Raw genomic sequence first — 23,140 nt, 5'->3', positions numbered from 1 at the left:
GGCACAGCCAGCCCAGCCGAGCCAGGTTCGATTCCTCCTCCCCCCTCGGAGAGCCTGACGAGCTACCGAGAGTATTCAATATGCCATACACAGTGACAGGAAGTCTCACAATGGAGACATTACTAGGCCCGCTCGAGCAAATTGATGAACAACGGGAGGACAGTGTTTGTTTGTTTGTTTGTTTGTTTGTTGAAACTGGAGCTAGAGTGATAGTACGACAGGTAGACAGGTAGGGCTCTTGCCTTGCATGAGGCCAGTGTAGGTTCTGTCCCTGAAATACCTGCACCAGGTCCCCTGAACCCTGCTTGAGTGATCCCTGAGCGCAGACCCAGGCACAAGCCCTGAGTGCCACCAGTCATGGCCCCCAAATAAAACAGATCCACAAAGTAAAATTGAACAGTGAAATCAATTGTAATAATTCACTTAGTACAGTAGATCCAAAATACTCCGGATGTATTACATGTGTCAACGTGGAATCAACATAAAATTCCCAAGGTCTTTTATTATACTATTATTGCTTGTTTGGGGGCCACATCCAGCAGTGCTCCGGGCTCCCTTCTGGCTCTGCCCTCAAGAAATACCCCTGGCAATGCTGTGGGGACTCTAAAAGGTGTCAGGGATTGAACCCAGGTTGACCATGTGCAGAGCAAGCAACTCTTCCCGCTGTTGCAATTTCTCCGTTCCCTGTGTTCTTTTTGAGTCTAAATCCTTGACGTCCTGTGTGTATTCAGACTTCCAGTTCTCTGTCACCATGTGTAGTAAATAAAGAACTGCGTCTTGATCTGTGATGGGGTGTGAGTTGGCACGTAATACTTCTACTCCCCGTTTCGTCTCCTCCCCCGCCTCATCCTTCTGTGCCAGGATTGAGTCTAGGACCTCACACACACAAAGTAAGTGTTCTCCCACTGAGCTGAATCCCCATGCCACCCCCCATGTTTTCTTTGCGAAAAACCTGTCCTGAGCTGATTCGTATGTGCCAGCAAATAAGACTCTAAAACAGTCCTGCACCAGTCCCCCCTCCCCGACATGTGAGTCACTTCCTGATCTAGAGTGAGATCTAAAATTCTTCAACCCCCATTTGAACGGCATCTGTTTGGGAGAGAAGATCTTGCAGTTATCAAAAACTTACTGTTTGTCCTATAGCTGGAATGACCATTACCTACGTGAGTCGTTTTCTGCCAAAACCTTCTTCATAGGTGAGATCAAAGAGCAAAGGAAGCCGCATTGCAAGTATGAACAAACGGCACAGTTAAATTTTTCAGTGGGGACCCTTTTGGAATACCCCCGTCACCCATTTTAGTTGATAAAATTGTATGTTCAATTAGATTTAAAATGTTTTTCATGAGAACGGAGAGATAGTACAGCAGGTACATTTGCCTCACATGTAGCCGACCCCAGGTTCCATCCCCGGCACCATATATGGTCCCCCAAGCCACGTTAGAAGTGATCCCTCAGCACAGAGCCAATTATAGGTCCTGAGAACCACCTGGTGTGACCCCTTCCCCAATTTTTTTAAGCACTTAATAATGTTAGATGTTATACTTGAGAAATTGCTTTGGAGAGAGGCTGGTAGTTTCCTAAGCCCAAGCACGCATTTTAAGGCTGTACTGGATTTTCACTTTTATTTTTGTTTGGTTTTGAGGTCACGTCTGGGGTGCTCAGGGCTGACTCCTGGCTCTGTGCTCTGGGATTATTCCTGGAAGTAGTCAGGAGACTGTGTAGGGTGCTGGGGGCCAAACCCGAGTTGGCCACATGTAAAACAAGTGTCCTACCTGTTGTACTATCTCTCTGGCCCCTGAATTTTTAAGAATTGACTCTTTAGAGCTGGAGTGTTAGTACACCCTTTCCTTGCACATAGCTGACCCGGGTTCGATCCTTGGCATCCAGTATGATCCTCCGAGACCTGCCAGAAGTAATTCCTGAGCGTAGAAATATGCCCTGAGCATAGCTGGAACTCACATGGTCCCCCAAGACCACCAGGAGTGATCTTGGGACTAGGAATAGCTCCCAGCACTACTGGATGTACCTCCCTCAAGAACATTAATAAAAGCAGGTAGGGGGGCTGGAGAGATAGCACAGCAGATAGGGCGTTTGCCCTGCACGCGGCCGACCCGGGTTTGATTCCCAGCATCCCACATGGTCCTCTGAGCACCGCCAGGAGTAACTTCTGAGTGCAGAGCCAGGTGTGACTCTGTGCATCGCTGGGTGTGACCCAAAAAGCAAAAAAAAAAGGGGGGGGCAGGTAGGTCACTTGCCCTTGCATGCAGCCAATCCTAGTTTAATTTCTGACACCCCATATGGTCTCCTGGGCCTCACCAGGAGTGACTCCTGAGCACCACTGGGTGTGGCCACCCAAAAAAAAATAGGAGGTAAGAAAAAGATTGGTGTCCAATGTTAACCACCAATGGAGAAAACTCTGCTTTGGGGCCAAATTCCCCCAGACCACTGAGTTTTGTCCTGAATCCATCCAAAACCACCAAGGCTCTTTTCTCCTGCCCTTTCCCGTTTCTTTGTTATTCCCATGTCCAGGGGGGTGTACATTGTGTTACTTGCACACTTGTGGCCCCAGGATCACACTCTGCAGTGTGCCCAGTGCCGAGGATCAACCTGGCAGCTCCTGCTTACAAGGCTTCTCACTGAGCCACTCCCTGGGCTTAAGGTTGTCCTTTGGCTTTTGCACTTCTTGGTTATTCATGCTTTGAGTCGAAATCTTTCTGTGCCCTCAGGCCTATACAGCCGTGTACAAGAAGGGTTTTGTTTTTGTTTGCTTATGGCCCACACCCTGGCGGTGCTCAGCACTTACTCCTGGCTCTGCACTCAGGAATCACTCCTGGTACTGTTCAAGGAACCACACGGGACACCAGTGATTGAACCCGGATAGGATGCGTGTAAAGCAAGCAAGACTTTCAGATCATTAGCCGTCCTTGGTTGTGACAGGAAGCAGAGCAAATTTAGAGAAAGCTGCTTTCAGGGAGAGTAACTTCAAGCACTTTGCTGTTGCTTTGGACTGGATGTGAGCCGGACTGGCCAACTCCTGTTGGCTTGGTGGCTAAGAACTCCGGGGGGTGGAGGCGGGGGAGGGTGACTCCAGGACTGGCGTGTAAGCTTTGCTTGTCAGGGGCCTGGATTTGATCCCCACACTGCATGGGATCCTGAGCACTGCTGGGAGTGGCCTTGAGCACAGCAAGGTGTGACCCAAAACTTTTTTAAAGAACTGGAGAGTTGGAGACGGTACAATGATTAAAGCATTTGCCCTTCACATGGCCAAGCAGGTTCAGTCCCCCGGCACCCCATGGGATCCCCCAAGCAGTGCCAGGAATGATCCCTGAGCACAGAGCCAGAAGTAAGCGCTGAGCACCGCAGAGTGGCCCGAAATAAGAAAAATTTGAATTTGAATAAACAAAAGAATTGTGGGAAGAGGGCTAAGGGTATGGTGTTCGTTTGGGAGTGTCTCATGAAAAGTGTCCTACCAGAAGAGGGGGCCTTCCCCGTTATTATTTTTAGAAACAAAAAGACAAATGGAGCCTCCCGGGGAGGGAGCTGTGGACAGCCACAGTGTCCAAGCTGTTACTGGGTTGAAGGCTGTAATGAAGGCACGTGGCCAGCCCGCCCCAGAGGGGACTGGGGGGAGGAGATCGTTCTTTTGAATTGCGGGTTCATCTGTTCCCGCCTCCCCTTCTAGAGAAGGACGGAGCGGGAGCGACTGCCCGGTGCCCTGCCTCGCTTAGCCATAAACAGGCCCACCTAGCTGCCCCCTGACCTTGGCCTTCCCCCCAAACCCGAAATCGACGAACCTCCGCGCGGCTCCTCCTTCCCGGCCGCTCCCTACCCCGACAGCCTTTTCGCTGAGTCTTTGCTCTGTCGTTAGCCAGCCAGCCGCCCCGCACTGGCCCCTTTATGGCCCGTGGAGCCCAGGCGGCTGCCCGATGAGGCGAGCCGGCATTTGGCCGACGGGGCTGGCATGTGTCCTGACTGCTGGCCGTCGGGCCTCTGTCCTCTACGGCTCCGTCCTGGCTCGTTAAAGCGCCGAGCCAAGGAGCTGGGCCGGCGCCTGCTGCAGCCCTGCGGGGGCCAGGAAGTTCAGCGTCCTCCTCATCCTGCATAATTCATCTCCCTGTTAGCCCCCTCGTAAACGGCCCCGCCCGGCCCCCCCACGGAGAGCCTCGGCTGAGCGCCTGCTCTTGTGATGGCCACTGCGTGCCCAGGCTTTCTCCCCTCCTCTCTTTATTACGATTATTAAAAATGATTTTCCCCTTGTAGTCCCGAGCTTGCCGGAATGGCTTTTCCGTTCGGAGCCTCCTGCCCGGCCCTCCTCGCCGGCAATCTGTCCGCGTCCCCGCGCTTGGACCGGGTTTCGCAGAGCAGTTGGTGCTGTCCGTTCCTCTCTCCTCCCCGCTCCTCCGACACCTTTTCTCTCCCCTTCCTCGTCTTCTTTCGGGAACTGCCCCTTCTTGTGTTTTCTCCTTCCCATCCCCTTCCCAAGCCCCCTCTTCCCAGAGACCAGCCTTATGACAGAGTGTTTGATAGGACGTTTAAAAAGGACACCGAGTCTTTTTTTTCAATCTCCGTTTCTGTTTCGTTTCAGAGATTTACAAACGAGGACCACCTGGCAGTTCATAAACACAAGCATGAGATGACATTGAAATTTGGCCCGGCCCGAACCGACTCAGTCATCATTGCAGGTACTTGCCGCCCCAGAAGCCACGTGCCTTAATATCACCCGACAGTTAAGATTAATACCAGGGACCAGATGCACTGGGAGCTGCACTCCCCTTCTCCCATTAAGAGCCCTGACGTGATCTGCATTTCATCAGGAAAATGGAGCACTAAAAGCTCCCCGGTCTATTACGCCCCCACTCTGTTTTTGGTAGAAGAGATAGGGGAGCGGGCCCGGCAGTTTCCGAGGGAAAATGCACTGAGATTTGGTGTTAGCTTTTCCTCTTTTCTCGGGGGGGGGGGGGGGTCTGTTCCCCCCTTGCCTTCCTTCTGTCGAGACTTCGGGAGGTTTGCAGAGAGCGGTGCCTTAGACACGGCTGCCCCTCTGCACCAAAGGGATGAACAAAAGAACGGAAGGAGGCTGACCCAGTTGCTCGGCTCCCTCTGACGTGGTGTCAGTTTTCCCCGAGCCGACAGATTGTCAGTTCATAAATTCAGCTTCCCTGGTGAACCCTGACACTGCCGAGGGACGTTTTCAAAGCTCAAACAAGACATTTAGTCAGTGGGACTTTCCTCAGCCATTTGGGTGACCTGGAACCTCGCGGCAGTTGTTTCGGAAACGGTCTTGCTTCCGCATGCCGTCCTCAGGGGGGTGTTCGCAGCAGTCCCTCCCAGCCCAAGCGGGCTTTTTCTTTGCCTTTTCTTTTTTGTTGTCGCTGTTGTTGTGTGGTGGTTGTTGTTGTGTTTGGCGACGCCTGATGGTGTTCAGGGTGTACTCCTGGCTCTGCCCCAGGAATCACTCCTGACAGTGCTAAGGGGGACCGCACGCAGTGCTGGGGGCTGAACCAGGGTCAGCCACAACAAGGCCGACCTCCTAAAGTTCCGTATTTCTCTTTGGCCCAGTGCTGGCTTTTTTCTGACCTAGCCCGGGTTAAGCAAGTTGATCTTAATATTTAACTGGTAATTGTTATTTCAATTAATAAATCTGGCGGGGGGGGGCGGAGCAGTAGCACAGCAGGTAGGGCATTTTTCTTGTACATGGCCGATCCAGGTTTGATTCCCCGGTATCCCATACGATCCCTGAGCACAGAGCCAGGAGCAAGCCCTGAGCAACACAGCGTGTGGCCCCAAAAATAAGTAAATCAGGTAAGATACCATCTCCCTAAGACTACTAGTCAGAATGCCACTCAAGAAATAGAGAATGAGAGGGAGAAATCTACTCTCTCTACTTCTCTGCATGAAGAAAGGCACTTCCTCTAGAGATCTCTCACTCCCTACAAACCCAGAAAATATTTCTTCAATATCTACTCTGTGCATAAGGCACATTGCTGGGACCTTGTGGATTGTAAGAAACTCGAGTGGGAACATTGTCGTGAATGATCCTGAAGAAAACCTAGTTGGGGGCTGGAGCCATGGCACAGCGGGCAGGGCGTTTGCCTTGCACGCGGCCAACCCGGGTTCAATTCCCAGCATCCCATATGGTCCCCTGAGCACCGCCAGGGGTAATTCCTGAGTGCAGAGCCAGGAGTAACCCCTGTGCATCGCCGGGTGTGACCCCCCCCCCAAAAAAAAACCCTAGTTGCGGGGCTGGAGCGATAGCACAGCGGGTAGGGCGTTTGCCTTGCATGCAGCCGACCCAGGTTCGATCCCCGGCATCCCGTGTGGTCCCCTGAGCACCGCCAGGAGTAACTCCTGAGTGCAGAGCCAGGAGGAACCCCTGTGCATTGCTGGGTGTGACCCCCCCCCCCGAAAAAAAAAAACAAAACCCAAGTTGAGGGGCTGGAGCGATAGCACAGCAGGTAGGGCGTTTGCCTTGCACGCTGCCAACATGACCGACCCGAGTTCGATTCCTCCGCCCCTCTCGGAGAGCCTGGCAAGCTACCGAGAGTATCTCGCCCGCACGGCAGAGCCTGGCAAGCTCCCCGTGACGTATTTGATATGCCAAAGACAGTAACAATTGTCACAGTGTTACTGGATCTGCTCGAGCAAATCGATGAACAACGGAAGGACGGTGACAGTGACACTATAATGCTGTCTATGTGGATTGGCTTTATTTCCTCAACTAGAAAACATCTTTAATGCTTAATGGGGCAATTGCCGTGTCTTCGATTTGGGAAAACACCTATGCTCCTTGCAGCTCCGCCCCCAAATGTCCACACAAACGTGTGCATGGAGCACCCAGGCACACAGAAGGTATTCAGTAGGTATTTGTTGATTTATTTTTTTCCAGAATCATTGCAGCAGGAAGGGTTTCCTTACACGTTTTTAGACTCCTGCTGTTTGTTCAGGAACGGGAGACGCTTTTCAAAGAGCCGAAGATCAGGAATCTCAAAGGCCTCCTTCTGCCTTAGCTCTGCCCTGAGTTGCCCCATCGAGTCCACTTGTGCTGTGATTTGTTGTTTGTTTGTTTGCCTTGACTGAAATTCTCTGTGAGCCTAAGGGGTGACATTACCTCCACTCACCCAGGGATCAAGAGAAAGTGGCTTTATCGCTGGCCAACCAAAGCCACCAAAGAACCTTTTAAAACTATTTTGGGAGGTAGGTGGTAACTTTTCCAAACATACTGATTCAGAAGAGATTTTTGTCTGTTTTTTAAACTGCATTTCCATGGAAAATCCCACAGAACCGTTCCTGCTCGAAGACGCGATTTTAACCCCAGGCCTCACTCCTTAAATTACATTTAAACATCATTCTGCTTCTGTCATTCCGTCTAGCCATTTGAGGTCTGGGGTGAATCTCTCAGACTGACTGGCATCGTAGCAGATTTAAGATCAAGGAACAGGGTCCAACTAAGAGAGAAATCTAGAAACAGATTGCGGGAGAGAGAATGGGAGCAGAATGAGAGAGAGAGAGAGAGAGAGAAGCGGAAATGCAAACTTGAAAAGTCCCCCTGAGTTACCCAGAGGCCTGTCTTTTCCCACGGGCAGATGCACTGCATTGAGGAAAAGATTTGAGCAGCCTCTGAGAGGATATTTTGGTCAACGAATCTAAATTTTGCTTTCCGGAATTTGCTCTGGGCCCAGGTCTCCGTCAGAGAAGCCCTATTGTCTGCAGCTTCCTTTTCTAGCTCAGGACCCCGCGGCCTCGTTCCCCAGCCCCTGGATTTTCCTGGAACGCTTGCAGAAGGTGGCAGGCTCTTACCTCGGCGAGCTCTGCAAGACAGGGCTCCAATTGTTACTCGGTGGCTTTCGCAAGCATGCAGGACCATCTGGTCCTCAGTTTCTCCTCCTCCTCGGATTCTAACGGGGGTATGCGTTTGTCTACTCTCCACAGACGCGGAAAGAGAAAACGTCACTCGACGGTCTTTGGTTTTCAGATTTGAAGTTTGCACACAGACTCCTTCGGAGTGGGTGGCTGGGTTTTGTTTAGGGGTGAGAGGGGGAGTCCTGCAGGAAAGCGCGGCCCTGCCTTCCCTCTGCTGGCCTGGAGGCAGCACGACACAGACCCCCTCTGCTGGCCTCGCAGTGGCCTTGGCTTTCCTTGGCTTTCCGGAGCTGCCTGACAGCAGCTCAGCCTGGCGCCGAGCCTCTGTGTCCAAACAGAATCAAGTTGTGCTCTCGCCGTCCCTGAGGCTCTCCCTCGACTCTAAAATAGCGTTTTTCCTTTCCTGCCCACAGATCAGACTCCTACTCCAACGCGATTCCTGAAGAACTGCGAGGAGGTGGGGCTCTTCAATGAGCTGGCAAGCTCCTTTGAACATGAATTCAAGAAAGCTTCGGACGAGGAGGACAAAAAGGCAAGAGGCGGGGTCTCTGCTGAAGGCCTGGTGGTCAGAGCCAGGCCATGTTCGCGGGGTCCTGGCATCACTCACTTCCTTGGTTCAGACCCAAAACGGTGGCCGTGCTCAGGGCTTGCTTCTGTCGGGCAGGAGTTAGTCCCCTCCTGTCAGTCATCATCTCGGCCTCCAGGGAATCCTGGTGACGGACCAGCACAATTTTGTCTGCACCAGGAATCAGTCTTCTTGCCCTTCTCGTGGAGCACTAGTTAAATAATCTATTTTTTGTTCGTTTGGGGGCCGCATCCCAGTTGTGAGATGCCCCCAATTCAGTGCTCAGGCGACCATGTGGTACCAGGAATCAAACCCGGGACTTCACATATGCAAGGCAAGTAAACTCTTCCTCAAGCCACACCCCCAGCCAAGCAATCTATTTTAATATTTAATATGTGACCAGAGTGATAGTACAGGGCTAAGGCACTCACCTTGCACGTGGCCGGCCCTGGTTTAATTATTGGTGCCTCTGGGTGCCGTGAGCACTGCCGGGAATGACCTCTAAGAACAGACTCAAGAGTCAAAATAAGGGCTTAACTAAGGAATTTTTCCTTTTGGGTCACTGATAGGCATGGCCCCAAAGCAAACCAAAAAACCAACAACATTACAACCAAAAATGATCTGCTCTGGAGGCCTGCTATGCTATTTATTTCTTTATTTCTTTACGGGCCACACCTGATGGTTACTCAGGGCTGCAGGAATCATTCCTGGCAGTGCTCTGGGAACCTTTTATAGGATTGAACATGCCGGGGATCAAACCAGGTCCGCTGCATTAAGGAAAGCACCCGCTGTTTCATCTCTCTGGCCCCTGGGGATGTGATTTGAATAGCAGAGTATATCCCTTGCTTGTGTGAGGCCCAGGATCCAATCCCTGGCATCATATGGACCCTCATATGTCTCCCCCCCCCAAAGAAATGATAATAATGACAACAAAATTATTTCTGTTCTTAACATGTTAAAGATGTGAAAAAACGTAAATTACTAGGATCTTATACTTCAAGGTATAATCCAGGAACTTTTTTTTTCCTTTTTGGGTCACACCCAACGATACTCAGGGATTACTCCTGGCTCTGCACTCAGGAGTTACCCCTGGCAGTGCTCAGGGGACCATATGGGATGCTGGGAATTGAACCGGGGTTGGCCACATACAAGCAAACACCCTACCTGCTGTACTGTCGCTCCAGCCCCCAGGAACTATTTTCTTTTTTGCCAAATTGTACTTGGTGGGGTTTTTTTTTTTTGGTTTTTGTTTGTCGGATCACACCTAGCAGAGTTCCAGGGACCATGTGCAGTGCCAGGGATTGAACACAGGTTTGATGTTTGCAAGGCAAGTTTAACTCTGTACTCTCTCGCTAACCCCCAAATTGTACTCTTTTCTTTTCTTTTTTTTTTTAAACTCATTAGACCTCTCCATGAACTTCTCATATAAGTCAGCATTTATTGAACTTCAACTCTTTGTTGAGCATATGTGGTTCTTCATATATGCCCCAGAGAAAATAATAGGACTAGCAAGTGAAAGCTGCTACAATTCTATGTAGACTCCTTAGTAAAAATATTGTAGAAAGGATTAAAATGCTAGAATCCTAGGTGTAACGATAGGACAATGAGTAGGGCGCTTGCCTTGCACGCAGCTGATGTGGATTCGATCCCTGGCACCTCATATGGTTCCCCAGGCACTACCAGGAGTGATGCCTGAACTCAGAGCCAGGAGTAACCCCTGAGCATTGCTGGGTGTGACCCAAATACGAAAAAACTAAAAGGAACGGAGTTATAGCATAGCGGGGAGGGCGTTTGCCTTGCATGCGGCCAACCCGGGTTCGATCCCTGGCATTCCATATGGTCCCCGGAGCACCACTAGGAGTAATGCCTTAGTGCAGAGCCAGGAGTAATGCCTGAGTGTCGCCAGATGTGACTCAAAAAGCAGAAATTAAAAAGTAAATATAAATAAATAAGTCAAATAAAATCTGGCTGGTGTTGAAACAATGTACGTCTGAAACCCAATCATGAATAACTTTGTAATATCATGGTGATTAATAAAATCAGTTAATCAAAGAGCAGCTTTAAAAATAAATAAATAACTAGGGGTCAGAGTGAGAGTATAGCAGGTAGAGTGTTTGCCTTGCATGTGGCTGACCCGGGTTCAATTCCCAAAATCCTATATGGTCCTCTGTGCACTGCCAGGAGTGATTCCTGAGTGCAGAGCCAGGAGTCACCTCTGGGCACCATTAGTTATAGCCCAAAGAGTAAAATAATAATAACAAAATTTACATAAATGAATAAAATCAGATCTGGAGTCCAGAATCGTAGTATAGCGGTGAGGCATTTGCCTCGCACGCAGTTGGCCCAGGTTTGGTCCCCCCAGGACTAATCCCTGAACAAAAGCCAGGAGTACTGAGCACCTCCAGGTATGGGCCCCCTGAAAAAAGAAATCAGGGACTGTCATCTCTTAATCTTAGTTGCTTTTATTTACATAATATAACTTAATTTATAGCTTGCTAAAGTCGCCCCTCTTTTTCTTTCTCCCCTAAAACAGTCCACTTATTTCCACTAAGGTGTTAGGAAATTTAATCCAAACTCCTACAGGCAAGAAAACTAGACCTCCTAGGGGCTGGAGAGAGAGTGCGGCGCGTAAGGAACTTGCCTTGCACATGGCCAGCCTGGGTTCGATCCCCAGCATCCCATAAGGCCTCCCTACCGCTGCCAGGAGAGATTCCTGAGTGCAGAACCAGGAGTAACCCCTGAACATCTCCAGGTGTTTCCTCCCAAAAAGCTTCAAGCCCGCTGCCAATTTAGCTCGTTCTGAGGACATTCTAGTTGATCAGACCGTTACTCTTTGGTCTTTCCTGGATAAAAAACATCCTTGTGTAAAAGGTGGTCTTCATCTCCTCTGATGAAAAGCATATAATTAGTGGAAGATTTTCTCCACGAATGTTTACTGAACCCAACATTTTTCTAGGAGTTGCCCATGAGTATTTTTAAGAACGGTGTATTTATTTAGAGGCCTCTCCTTGCTGCCACTTACCACCTTCAGACTTCCGGGAAGCCGTTCTCTCCGTCAGCTCCAACTCTTAGCAGGAAGGCAAAGTAAGTGCAGAGCCCAAGGGATAGCTCAGTGGGCTTAGCACAGGCCAAGCACGTGAGAGGCCTGGATTCTTAGCACTGCTGGGACTTACCCTGGAGCACAGAGCCAGGAGCAGTAGCTCCTGAGAATTGCCAGGTGTGGCCCAGAAACAGAAATGAGGGAAAAAATGTGAGGGTAGAAATGAAAGCATATTTGCTGTTCCTTGTCCCCTTCATCTTGGAGAAGAACCATGGCCACCTTCTCTGAAATAGTAAACGCCAGATCTTTGCTTCAGTTTGCTGAGCTCTGACGGTTTCTAGGCATTAGGATAGCAAGGGCAGAGTTCGAAACAAGCTACTCTTTCAGCTCAGTCCTCCGGTATGGGAGGAGTAGAACAAAGACTCTGCTTTGTGCGGCAGAGCTGCAGGGCCAGCCGTCCTGTCACAGCTCAGCGTCAAGGCCTCCTCTCAGATGGCTTATTGTTCCCTGCAAAGCCGTTTACAGCTCCATAGTTCTGTGAAGTGATCGCATCTGCCAGAAATGCACGCTGCTTCCTCCCTAATCTCACTCCTAGGACCACATCCTAATTTCGCTGATGAAGTGACCGGTATTCCTTTCTCTGTTGCCCCAAAACTTCTCTTCCTAACTTCTGTTCTCGAGTACCATATGTGGAGCGAGATCACCACCCCGCACAAAGAGTTCCCCAGGAAAGAGCTTTCCGGTCTCCTTTGCAGTATTTCATGTTTGTTTCCTTCTGTTTTTGTTTGCAATACTTTTCGTTGTTGTGTGGGGGAGGTGGGTCACACCCAGCAGTGCTCAGGGCTTCCTCCAAGCTCTGTGCTCAGAGATCGCTCCTGGCAGGGTTAGAGGACCGTATTTGGTGCCAGGGATCGAATGCAAGTCAAGCACCCTCCCTGCTGTGCTGTCGCCTTGGCCCCATGTTTGGAGTACCAATTTGTTTACTTACTTTCTGCCATTGTCAACCAGTCTAGTCATTTTTGCTGACAGGAAACGTGTTCACATTCTTTAGTAGCCAACACCATTGGTTGGGAAAAAAAAATACTGTCCTTAGTGATTATTTTTCTGAAGAAGAATATAATCATATTTACACCAACTTAAATAAGTGTTTTCACAGGAGTCCCAGGTTTGATCCCTGCACTGCTTATTTCCCAAAGCGTTACTGGGTATGGTCCTCAAAAAAAAAATAGTTGTTAGGGGCTGGAGTAATAGTACAGCCGGTAGGGGTCTTACCTTGCACATGCTGTCCTGGGTTCAATCTCCAGTGCCCGATATGGTCCCCTGAGCATTGCCAGCTGTGGCCCAGAAACAAAAATAAAAGCAAAAAGTTGTCAGATCGTTTTTTGGGCCTCACCTGGTGGTGCTCAGGGCTTACTCCTGGCTCTGTGCTTGGGGCTCACTTCTGGCAGTGCTCGGGGGACCATACGGGGTATAGTTGAACCCAGTTCAGCCTTGTGCAAGGCAAATACCCTCCCCACTATCTCTAGCCCCTAAATCACATAATTTTTCCTTTCATAGTCTGTATAAATTCTTTTCCCATTCAATTTATAAGAGATTGTAAATATTGCACAATGCTAGAAGGTTTGATCCCGGCACCACACACACACACACACACGCACTTATAATTTTCATCTGTGGTGAAGCAGAGTATGTCCTTTATAGTTAGGGAAACATAAATCCTAATAAGTTCAAATTATTTTGCAGATTTGTACATAAAACTCTGGGGCTGGAGATAGAGCACAGCAGGGGGGGCATTTTGCCTCGCGCAGGGCTGTCCCGGGTTCCAGCCCCAGCATCCCATATGGCCCCCCAAGTCCCATCAGGAGTGACTCTTGAGTGCAGAGCCAGGAGTAGCCCCTGCCTGCCAGGTGTGGGGCTGCAAAAACAAGCAAAGCTAGGAGCCACAAAAACTTGCAGTTTAGTGCTTTGGCCAAGGGCTAAACTTCTTAGGATGTCCTCCTCCCTTCTGTTAACTAGCAAAGTGTAGATGCAACCGGAAGGGAATCAAGGCTTGAACTATGACTCATTTCTCTTGAAACAGGCGGTTACGGGGCCCCTTGACATGTCTCTGCCTTCCACACCAGACGTCAAAATCAAAGAAGAAGAACCAGTGGAGGTAGACTCGACCCCGCCTGACAGCCCTGCCTCCAGCGCCTGCTCCCCACCGCTCAAGGAGAAGGTAAAGATCGCCACCCAGAACCCCTCCGAGTGTTAACCAGTCAGTACGTTTGAATTCACTGTATTGCATAAATGCACGTAGTGCAGGGTCAACTCATTGCTTAAAAGATTTTCTTCAATAGGTATTTAACAGAGACCTATTACCTGGCCCAAGAATTCTTGCAAGTCTGTGGAAAGTACTGCACGTGTACAGCAAAAGTCGCGTATAAGAATATTCATAACCTTTGTAGTCATGAGAGAAGAGAACTCTTAGAGAGGCCAGAGCGATAGTACAGCTGGTAGAGCATTTGCTACCACATGAGGTACTGGGTTCGATCCCTGGCACCTCATGTGTTCCCCTGAGCCCGCCAGGAGTGAACCCTCAGCCAGGAGTAAGTCACCACCAGCTGTGGCCCAACCCTCCACCCCAATGAAAGACGAAACTCTTGGAATAGCCCACTGTCCACCACCAATAGAATGAATCAGTATATTTCTAAAAGAAACAACTACTTGGCATTGAAAAAAAAATGAGCCAGGGACTGGAAAAACAGGATGTTGGGTGGGCATTTTCCGTGCCCGTGGCCAACCCAGGTTCCATCCTTGGGACCCCATATTGTCCCCCAAGCCTGCCAAGAGTGGTCCCTGAGCACAGAGCCAAGAGAATGCCCTGAGCATTGCCAGTGTGGCTTCCCTCAAACCAGAATGAACTAATGATACACAAAGCTGTGTGGATGAATCTCTCAGATGCTATATTGGCCAACAACAGTTCATACTCATCAGTAGTATTTTAAGTTTGATTTTCCACTACTGTCAGGTTTAAGGCAAGGTAGACTGTTTTTGCAGAACTTCGGATAATGTCTACTGCTTGTGAAGGCATACATTTGGAGAGGACACAGGAGGACCTGTGAAGTTGAAAAGGGTCTCGGCCTTGATTCCACATATTTGAGAAGTCATTTCATGGGGGCCAGAGTGATAGTATAGTGGGCAAGGTTTGCCTTGCATGCAGCCGACCTGGGTTCCAGCCCTGGCATCCCGTATGGTCCCCGAGGTACCACCAGGAGTGATTCCTGAGAGCAGAGCCAGAAATAAGCCCTAAGCACAACCGGGTGTGGGCCAAAACCAAAAAGAAAAGCCATTTAGTTGCATCCTTTATGATAGTGAACTTGATTCTCTCTCTCTGCTGTACTTCATTTAAGGGAAAAAGAAAAACCTCACACTTCATAAATTCGTCATTACATTTTGAGGGCTGGGGAAAAACTCAAAGGACTGAGTGCATGCTTTGCGTACTGCAAGCTGAGGTGTCATCTTAGGGTCCCCTGAGCACCCCTGGAGTAGCGCCCAGGCATTGCTATATGTGGCTGCAACATCAAAAAAAAAAAAAAAGGAAGTTAGAGGAGGAAAAGTCCTTCCGGAGGGAAGTCTTGTAAAGACTCAGAGGGAACTTGACTAGAATTCCGATATTACGTAAGCGGAAACCTCTAAACCTCTTCAGTGTTATTTTTGTATGTAGGTAAAACATAAAACACATACGCAGATGTCCTGCTCACTGAATTTTCACAGAGCGGCTTCTGATAAGATCTGAGTAACCAGCACGCAGATCTTATCAGAACCCTGGAAGTTCCCTTACGCCTTCCTTCACACTCTGATTTTCTGCCAGTTGGTTGTTCGTTGCAGTTCCCACCACGGAAACCTAGTCTTCGCTACATCCCAATTTGGCTCAGTAACTTACCCCACTGTGAGAGGCAAAGAAAGAAACAGCTCCAAGGGCGGGAATCCGTGCTGAGCATGAGCTAGCCCCAGGTCCAGGCCCAGGAGAACCCACTGTCAGCTGTGTCCCCCCAGAGCACAGACCCTGCCCTGCCATCACAGAGCCACTCTTCCGGGGCTGGAGCGACAGCACAGCGGGGAGGGCGTTTGCCTTGCACATGGCCAACCCGGGTTCGATTCCCAGCATCCCGTAGGGTCCCCTGAGCACCGCCAGGAGTAATTCCTGAGTGCAGAGCCAGGAGGAACCCCTGTACATTGCCGGGTGTGACCCAAAAAGCCAAAAAACCCAACAGAAACCAGAGCCACTCTTGCCCCTTCTCCCTCTCTGGTCAGGCCTTCGAGGCCCTCTCAGTCTCAGTCTACCAAATTAACAGTGGAAGCAATCGATTTACTTGGTTTTATTTATTTTCTGTAGTTATGAGTTGGGTTAGGTTTTTGTTTCATTTGAGGTACTCCCGCTCTGCCTCCCTCCCCGTCCCCCGTACGTGTCTCCTCACAGGTAAACCCGAGCTCTGTTGTCAGTATCGACTCTCATCTTCCCATTTTGTTTTGTCCGTTCATCAGTTTTATGTCCTTGTATTGCACATGTGGGTGAACATATCCAGTACTTGTCTTTTTCTTTCTGACTTATTTCACTTCTCAAAAATCCCTCAAGCTCCTTCTGTTTTGCTGCAATTGGCAAAGAATTCTTTCTTTCTTTCTTTTTTTAATCCCCTGGTGCTGGGATTTAAAAAAAAAAAAAATCAAACCCAGGGCTTCACGCTAGGAAGGCATGCACTCTACCGTATGCGCAGCCCTTTTTATCTGAATAATATTCCAGTGTTAGGTGCACTGTATCTCTATTGCTGAGCTTTTTGGTTGCTTCAGATTTTAGCCTTTGTAAGTTACACTGCAGTAAACACTGAGGTCGATATGATTCATTGTGGATTTATGTCCTTCAGAGAAGTACCCCAAAGCAGGATTGCTGGACCATATGGCAGCTCTGTCTTTAGCTTCTTGAGGAGGCTCCGTGGGTTTTCTGAAATAGTCGTCCCAACTTGCGTTCCCGCCACCAGTCCCTTTTTCCAGCAGTTTGTCTTATTGCAGTCTGATCCGTCTTCAGACTTGTATGACCTCTTTTAAAGGGGTCTGCACGAGATTTTGGGTTGCTTTCTGGCCAGTCTTCGGCTTGCCTTCCTCATTAGAGATGAGATGGCGGTGGACACCAAGCTTAGAATGATAGCGACTCAAATGTGAGAGATTATAGGAGTTCCTGGAATTCTATGGTGCTACACAGAGATTTCAAGCGATTTTCCAGCAGCTGACTCATGCACGGAGTCCTCACCCCCGAGAGGGGAAAGAGCCAAAAGGCGTTCATTTCGTTTTCCTGCTAAATGGGCGCATGAGGTCAGGGGCCATGGTGGAATCAGGTCATGGTTTACGGAAGGACCTCGAGTGCTCTTGCCAGTGCTTTTGAACTGGATTTGGGGGGCCCAGAAGATGCAGCACAGTGCGGTAAAGAACTGCACGTTCAAGCCTGCTGGCACCTGGCGATTCCGACAGCTCTGCCGATTGGCAGATTCCCAGCAAGCGCGATTGATCTGTGGCTCAGAAGGTGTGAAGGGGCTGGCGAGCGAGTACAGCAGGTCGGGCCTTTGCCTTGCACGCAGCAGACCTGGGTTCGATCCCTGGCATCCCGTATGGTCCCCTGAGCACTTGCAGGCATGATCCCCAAGGGCAGAGCCAGGAGTTCAGGAGTTCCCCCTGAGCACCTCGGGGTGTTGCCCTCCAAAAAAAGCACCAAGGGCAAACATGACGCCACGAGCGTAATTCCCGGTGCTGCAGCATTTGCCAGGTGAATCCTGAACGGCACCACTGTCTGTGCTCCCTGGAGAGGACATGGAAATTTGTTCTCGATTTCGAGGTACTGTGTTCAGAGATGGCATGTGTTTTCCTCTAAGAAGTCCCTTAAAGCCTTTTCGATCTGTCTCTTCTCCCCAGGAGGTTGCCCCGAAGCCTGTAGTGATCTCTACCCCCACACCTACTATTGTCCGGCCTGGCTCCCTGCCTCTCCACCTGGGCTACGACCCACTTCACCCAACCCTTCCCTCCCCGACTTCTGTCATCACACAGGCTCCACCGTCCAACAGGCAGCTGGGGTAAGTAGAGAAAGAAGAAAGATTGACGTCCTAATCTCTTTCTTCTTTGTAAAGTCGTTTGATAAGATAGGAACTGTGCTTGAAGACAAGCCCCTGAGATTATCTCTCGGAAATTATTTTTAATGCCCATAAACATTCTTTTACTTTTCTAATAGATAAGATTAAGGGCCTGGAGTGATAGCACAGCAGGTAGGGAGTTTGCCTTGCACGCGGCTGACCCGGGTTCGATTCCCAGCATCCCATATGGTCCGCTGAGCACCGCCAGGGGTAATTCCTGAGTGCAGAGCCAGGAGGAACCCCTGAGCATCGCCGGATGTGACCCAAAATTTTTAAAAAATATATATATAGTAAGATTAAGTATTGGTGGGTGGACAGAGATACGACAGCAGGTAGGATGCTTGCCTTGCCTGCAGCTAACTCAGATTCAATCCCTCGGACCCCATACGGTTCCCCCTAGATCACCAGGTGTGATTCCTGGGCACAGAATGATGATGAATAAACCCAGAGCACAGCTGGATATGCCCCCCCACCCCCCCACCGAGATGAGAGAAGGGGCCGAGGGGGGAGAGAGCAAGAGAGCGCTTGAAGGGCCAGAGAGAGAGCATATTGGGTGAAGTGTTTTGCATGTGGCCAAACCAGTTCGATCCCAACAGCCCCTTTGGTCCCCTGAGCACTGCCAGAAGTGACCCCTGAGTGCCAAACCAGCGCCACCTGCTGTGGCCTAGAAACAAGCCGACAAAGAATGTTCTTGAGGCCCCGAGATTGTAGCGAAGATGGTGCTTGCCTTGCACAGCAGCCAACTCGGGTCTAAGCCCTGGCACCTTGGAAGATGCCCCGAAGCACTGTCACGGGGGTCCCTCGAGCACAGAGCAGGAGCACTGCCAAGTGCGGTCCAGAACAGACAGGACTTACCGGGGGCTTTCTGGATTGTCTTGGTGGGTTTGAGTTCATACCCAGCGATGCTCAGGGTTTCTCTGTCACTCCTGGGGGGCTCAGGAAACCAGGTGGGATCCTGGGACGGCTCTGCCTTCTGCATTAACTCTCCCAGCCCCGGCTGCCTGCATTTGTTGATCCAGGACGCCTTAAAACTTCAGGATGTTGAGAGAGAGAGACAGAGAGAGACAGAGACAGAGACAGAGACTTTACGTAATAAAATAGAGGCCACACATGAAAGTATGTTGAGCGGCTGGAGTGACAGCACAGCGGGCGGGGCGTTGGCCTTGCATACAGCTAACCCAGGATCGATCCCCGAGGTCCCATGTGGTCCCCCGAGCCTGCCAGGAGGAACCCCTGAGCACCAATGGGTGTGGCCCAAAAGTCAGGCCCCACATAAGAAGGAAGGATGTTTAGTTCCTTGGCTTTAGTCGTGTGCTTGGACACCAGTGAATAGGGTCTGAGATTCGTTAAGTCGCCTTTGAAGTCTGGAGTTCCTTTCAGTCTAGTTAAGATTCTCGGTATTTTCCCAACTATTCTTAATTTTATTTATTTGTATAGTTGTTTTCCCTCCTGGCATGGCCCCTACACAGATTTCCTAATGGATGATTTGAAATCCTGCCTCCAGGTACCCATGGTCTAAGAGATTAAATCAGGAGGATTTAGGAGCCCCCTGGAGTTTATTGTTTTCTGAACCCTCTTAGAAAAATTCCAAAGGAGAGCTTCTTTTTCGGGCAGGCATCACAAAACGTGGGCAGGGAACAAGAGAAACATTCACATTTAGCTCCTGTCATCTGATGTTATTCAGCTTTGCAAAATGGCAGCCTCGGGACTGGACAGAGTACAGGGCTTAAGGTACTTGCCCTGCATATAGCCAACCCCTGTTTAATCCCTGATGTGGTGTATGGTTCCTTGAGCACTGCTGGGAGTAACCCTGAAGTAGTGATCCGATAGCCCTGCCCACCCCCCACCCCTGCACACACACACACACACACAAAAAGACAAGTCTCCCTCACCTGAGACAGGATTGCGTATACATTAATAGGATTAGTTTCCCACCGATTTGAGTTTAGTGGTATTTGTTTAATTTGCAAGGTATTAAGATTTTGGCATTTTTCTCCATCTTTAAGGTGAGGCAAGTAGCATTACTGGCCTTTTATACCTTCAGGAGGGCGTTAAGATTTTAAAATGCTGTCCCAAGGGCAGGAGAGATAGTACAGTGGATAGGGCATTTGCCTGGCACGCAGATGGTCCCCTGAGCACCGCCAGGAGTGTTTCCTGAGTGCACAGCCAGAAGTGACCCCTGAGAATCTCTGGGTGTGCCCCCACCGCCACAAAAAATAATAAATAAGTAAATAAAATGCTATCCTGAGGGGTGGCGGGACGCTGAGCTGGAGATGGCCAAGACCATTCTGGAGGGACGCAGTCCGTCTGCTGGAGGGCGTGGTGTTGGACCGTTGTATGCATGAAACCCACTATCGTAAATCACAGTGACTAGAGTGTAAAAAAAAAAATTTAATGGTGTCCCATCATTTTCTTGATTAGAAGAGACCAGAAAATCTGCTCCAATTGTAGAAGGAAGACGCCCAGGCAGAAGCGTCTGCATCCTGAGGGTCTCACTTCCTGTCTCCCGTAGGTCGCCCACGGGCTCCCTCCCTCTCGTCATGCATCTCGCTAACGGACAGACCATGCCCGTGCTGCCAGGGCCTCCAGTGCAGATGCCTTCTGTCATATCGGTGAGCTCTGTCGCTGGGGCGGCCAACGCTCCCCACCTCCTCATCCCTCCCACCCCCAGGAGGCCACCTGAGCGCACACAAGCCCCAGGGAAGCCTCGGCTCCGGTCTGCCTCAGCGGAGCACGGTGGCTTGCCCAGACTCCACCGACCTCTGCCAACCCAGCACTAGACAAAGACTCATCTGGACCGTTGGCTCCTGCCTAGGAATTGATCTTGCCAACGTGCCGGCAGGCTGTTTTCGCCTGGCACCTCGCAGCTCCCAAATTGCCCACCGCTTTCTCAAGACACAGCCCCAGCTTCCCGTAGACGCTTTCGCAGACCTGAAGGATTAGATTTCTTTTTACCCTGTGGTGCTCCGTGAGGGAGAGTATTTCCCACACTGTCCCTCTGCGTGCCCTAGGGGCACGTCGCATGGAACCGGTCACTAACACACCAGCCTCCAAAGCTGGCATTCTGGAAGACTCTTGCCTCACCAATGGGATGATGGTCCCTTCTGCTTTTTCTCCCTTGTCTCGATCCAGTTGGCCAGACCTGTGTCTATGGTGCCCAATATTCCTGGTATCCCTGGCCCACCAGTGAACAGCAGTGGTTCCATTTCTCCCTCTGGCCACCCTATGCCATCAGAAGCCAAGATGGTGAGTACATCTTAGCCTAGGGCAGTGTTGGTCTTTGGGGGGGGGGGGAGAATAAGGCGGAGGCGGAGGGTATCCGCCTGCATTTACCGAGGAGCTGAGCGGAAGAGCCTTCTGGGACTGGCTGAGATAAAAGACACCCTGACTTGAGGCCTGGAGACAGAAGGACTGAGTCCTAACTCCGGTCCTCTTTTCCTGTCTTCGAGCCTGGTGCAGAGACCATGGCCATGAGAGAGGCGGCACAGACCGTTCGGGGAGGGATACTCTGTGCTTCGGTTCCAGGATGACAGATGGAGGGTGGATGAGTGGGCGGGAGAGCTGGCCAAGAGGTGCTTAACTGCATCACCAGCGCCTGGCCGGCGTCCAGCAGAGAGCCCTCACCCGGGTTCTGTCGCTCCAAGAACCCCCATCCTCCGACCGTGCCCAGGACGACAGCCAGGGAGCGGAGCAGGCCATGTTAGAGATCAGGGGCACGGTCACTCGTCCTGCCATTTTCTTTGCGTTTCTCCGTTACGATCGGTGTGGAAATTTTCGCTCTCTCTGAGTGATCTCTGAGCCCTCACACCTTCTCCCTTTGTTCGAATCGCCCCCTGAACAAGCTGTTCCCCCCACCCGACCCGCATCTTTCCCTGCAGAGACTTAAAGCTACCCTCACCCACCAAGTCTCCTCGATCAATGGTGGTTGTGGGATGGTGGTGGGTACTGCCAGCACCATGGTGACGGCCCGTCCGGAGCAGAGCCAGATCCTCATCCAGCATCCTGACGCCCCGTCCCCCGCCCAGCCACAGGTCAGTGGATGGGGCCCTGGGATGGGGGAACCAGCTGTTTCAGCGTTGGTCACTGTAGCGTGTCTCTTTTCAAGGAGTAGGAAAATTAGAGAAGAATGGATTCCAGCTTTCTGGGGTGTCTTCCTGAACTCTGGTTACCGTTGACAGAGTGACAGTCGTCAAATACACTGCCATTTATCACATCCTGGAATTAGAATTACATAAAAACATGCTGGGTAGTACAGAACTGTCACAGAGGAAATCTCAGTTTTTGTGTTTTTTCATTTTCTGCGTGTGAATGATGTAACCGCAGAATCCTCTACAGTGTGATAGAATTTCAGTTCAAGGAACACTGTACACCAAAGGAGGCTCCCTTTGAAGCTGTCCCATCTGTTCAGCCTTACCAAAAAAAGAGAAGACAGAAAGGAAAACGCACTTGTCTAGATCTTATGGCAAGAATCAGGTAACAGCAACCTGCTGATAAAATGTGATATCACCGTATTAAAATAGCTCACTCAACAACTTTGAAGGAAAAAAAGTTCCTTACTGATTTAATCTCTTTATCACAGGGAAATTAATCTAAAAATCAACCAGGACCAGAGAGATTGTATGGGGTTAAGGTTCTTCTTTGCATACAGCCTGCTGTGGTCCAAAGCCCCAGCACAACCGACAGGAAGGACCCCTGAGCACCACACTCTGTATCACAGGGTTCCTGTTTGTATGTCTGGTTCTCTTCTCAAGGAGGCCTCAGTTTTAATTTTGGGGCTAGGGGGATTGGACCACACCCAGCCGTGCTCAGGGATCACTCCTGGCTCTGTCCTCGGGTCACTTGGGACCATCCGTGGTGCCCTGGAGCAAATCGGGATCATCTGCTTGCCAGGCAAGTGCATCCTAGTATCTCTTCATCCCTCATCAGGGCCTCAGTCCTATTGAGTTTTCTGAGAACTGAGGGACCTTGGTTCTCCTATTCTCTGCAGTGGGTAGGTAGCGTCCCCTGCGATGGGCTCCTAGAGTCACATCCTGGCCCACCTCCTTTTGATGTCACCGCCTGCTTCATCAGTTGCCACGACAAGTTCTAACAGCCCCTGACCGTATGCTGCCAGGAGGTTGAGCCAACAGCAAGAGCAGAATCCGGGTTTTCCCGCCGGGACCTGGACCTGCACACCCTCCTCTGACGCCGGCCGCGCCAGTACCTGAACTCACTGGAGCAGCCACCGCTGCCCCAAGTTGCCTCCCTCTTGAAGAGAGGATATTTCTTTTCAGTCACCAGTTTCTTTCCTTCTTATTCTTCTCTCACTTCAGTTGTTCATTCCCTGGCATGCCCTCATGGTAACTGAGTGCCTAAAAGAGAAGAGGCATCTCCTTGTTCCTTTCCTCGTTTTCTTTTTTCGTTTTTTTGGCCACATCAAGTGGTGCTCAGGGCTTACTCCTGGCTCTGCGCTCAGAGATCACTGCTGGTGGTGCTCGGAGGACCTTATGGGACGCCGGGGACCAACTGGCCGCATGC

The 23,140-nt window shown here is 50.4% G+C and overlaps 1 protein-coding gene across 1 annotated transcript in view; it reads left to right on the top strand.

The window, feature by feature from the left end:
• Positions 1–23,140, top strand: part of LOC130029201 (cyclic AMP-dependent transcription factor ATF-7) — a 114,830-nt gene that overhangs the window by 83,340 nt on the left and 8,350 nt on the right. Inside the window, exons 3-9 of the mRNA XM_056120114.1 lie at positions 4,586–4,682; positions 8,274–8,425; positions 13,546–13,683; positions 17,409–17,566; positions 20,136–20,235; positions 20,756–20,869; positions 21,502–21,654. Of these exons, the coding sequence (XP_055976089.1) occupies positions 4,586–4,682; positions 8,274–8,425; positions 13,546–13,683; positions 17,409–17,566; positions 20,136–20,235; positions 20,756–20,869; positions 21,502–21,654 (912 nt within the window). The remainder of the gene's footprint in view (positions 1–4,585; positions 4,683–8,273; positions 8,426–13,545; positions 13,684–17,408; positions 17,567–20,135; positions 20,236–20,755; positions 20,870–21,501; positions 21,655–23,140) is intronic.

Source organism: Sorex fumeus, unplaced genomic scaffold (genome assembly GCF_029834395.1).
Source record: "Sorex fumeus unplaced genomic scaffold, SorFum_2.1 ptg000042l, whole genome shotgun sequence".
Lineage (NCBI taxonomy): Eukaryota > Metazoa > Chordata > Mammalia > Eulipotyphla > Soricidae > Sorex > Sorex fumeus.
The sequence above is the reverse complement of the archived record's forward strand: the minus strand, read 5'-3'. Positions and strand labels throughout refer to the sequence as shown.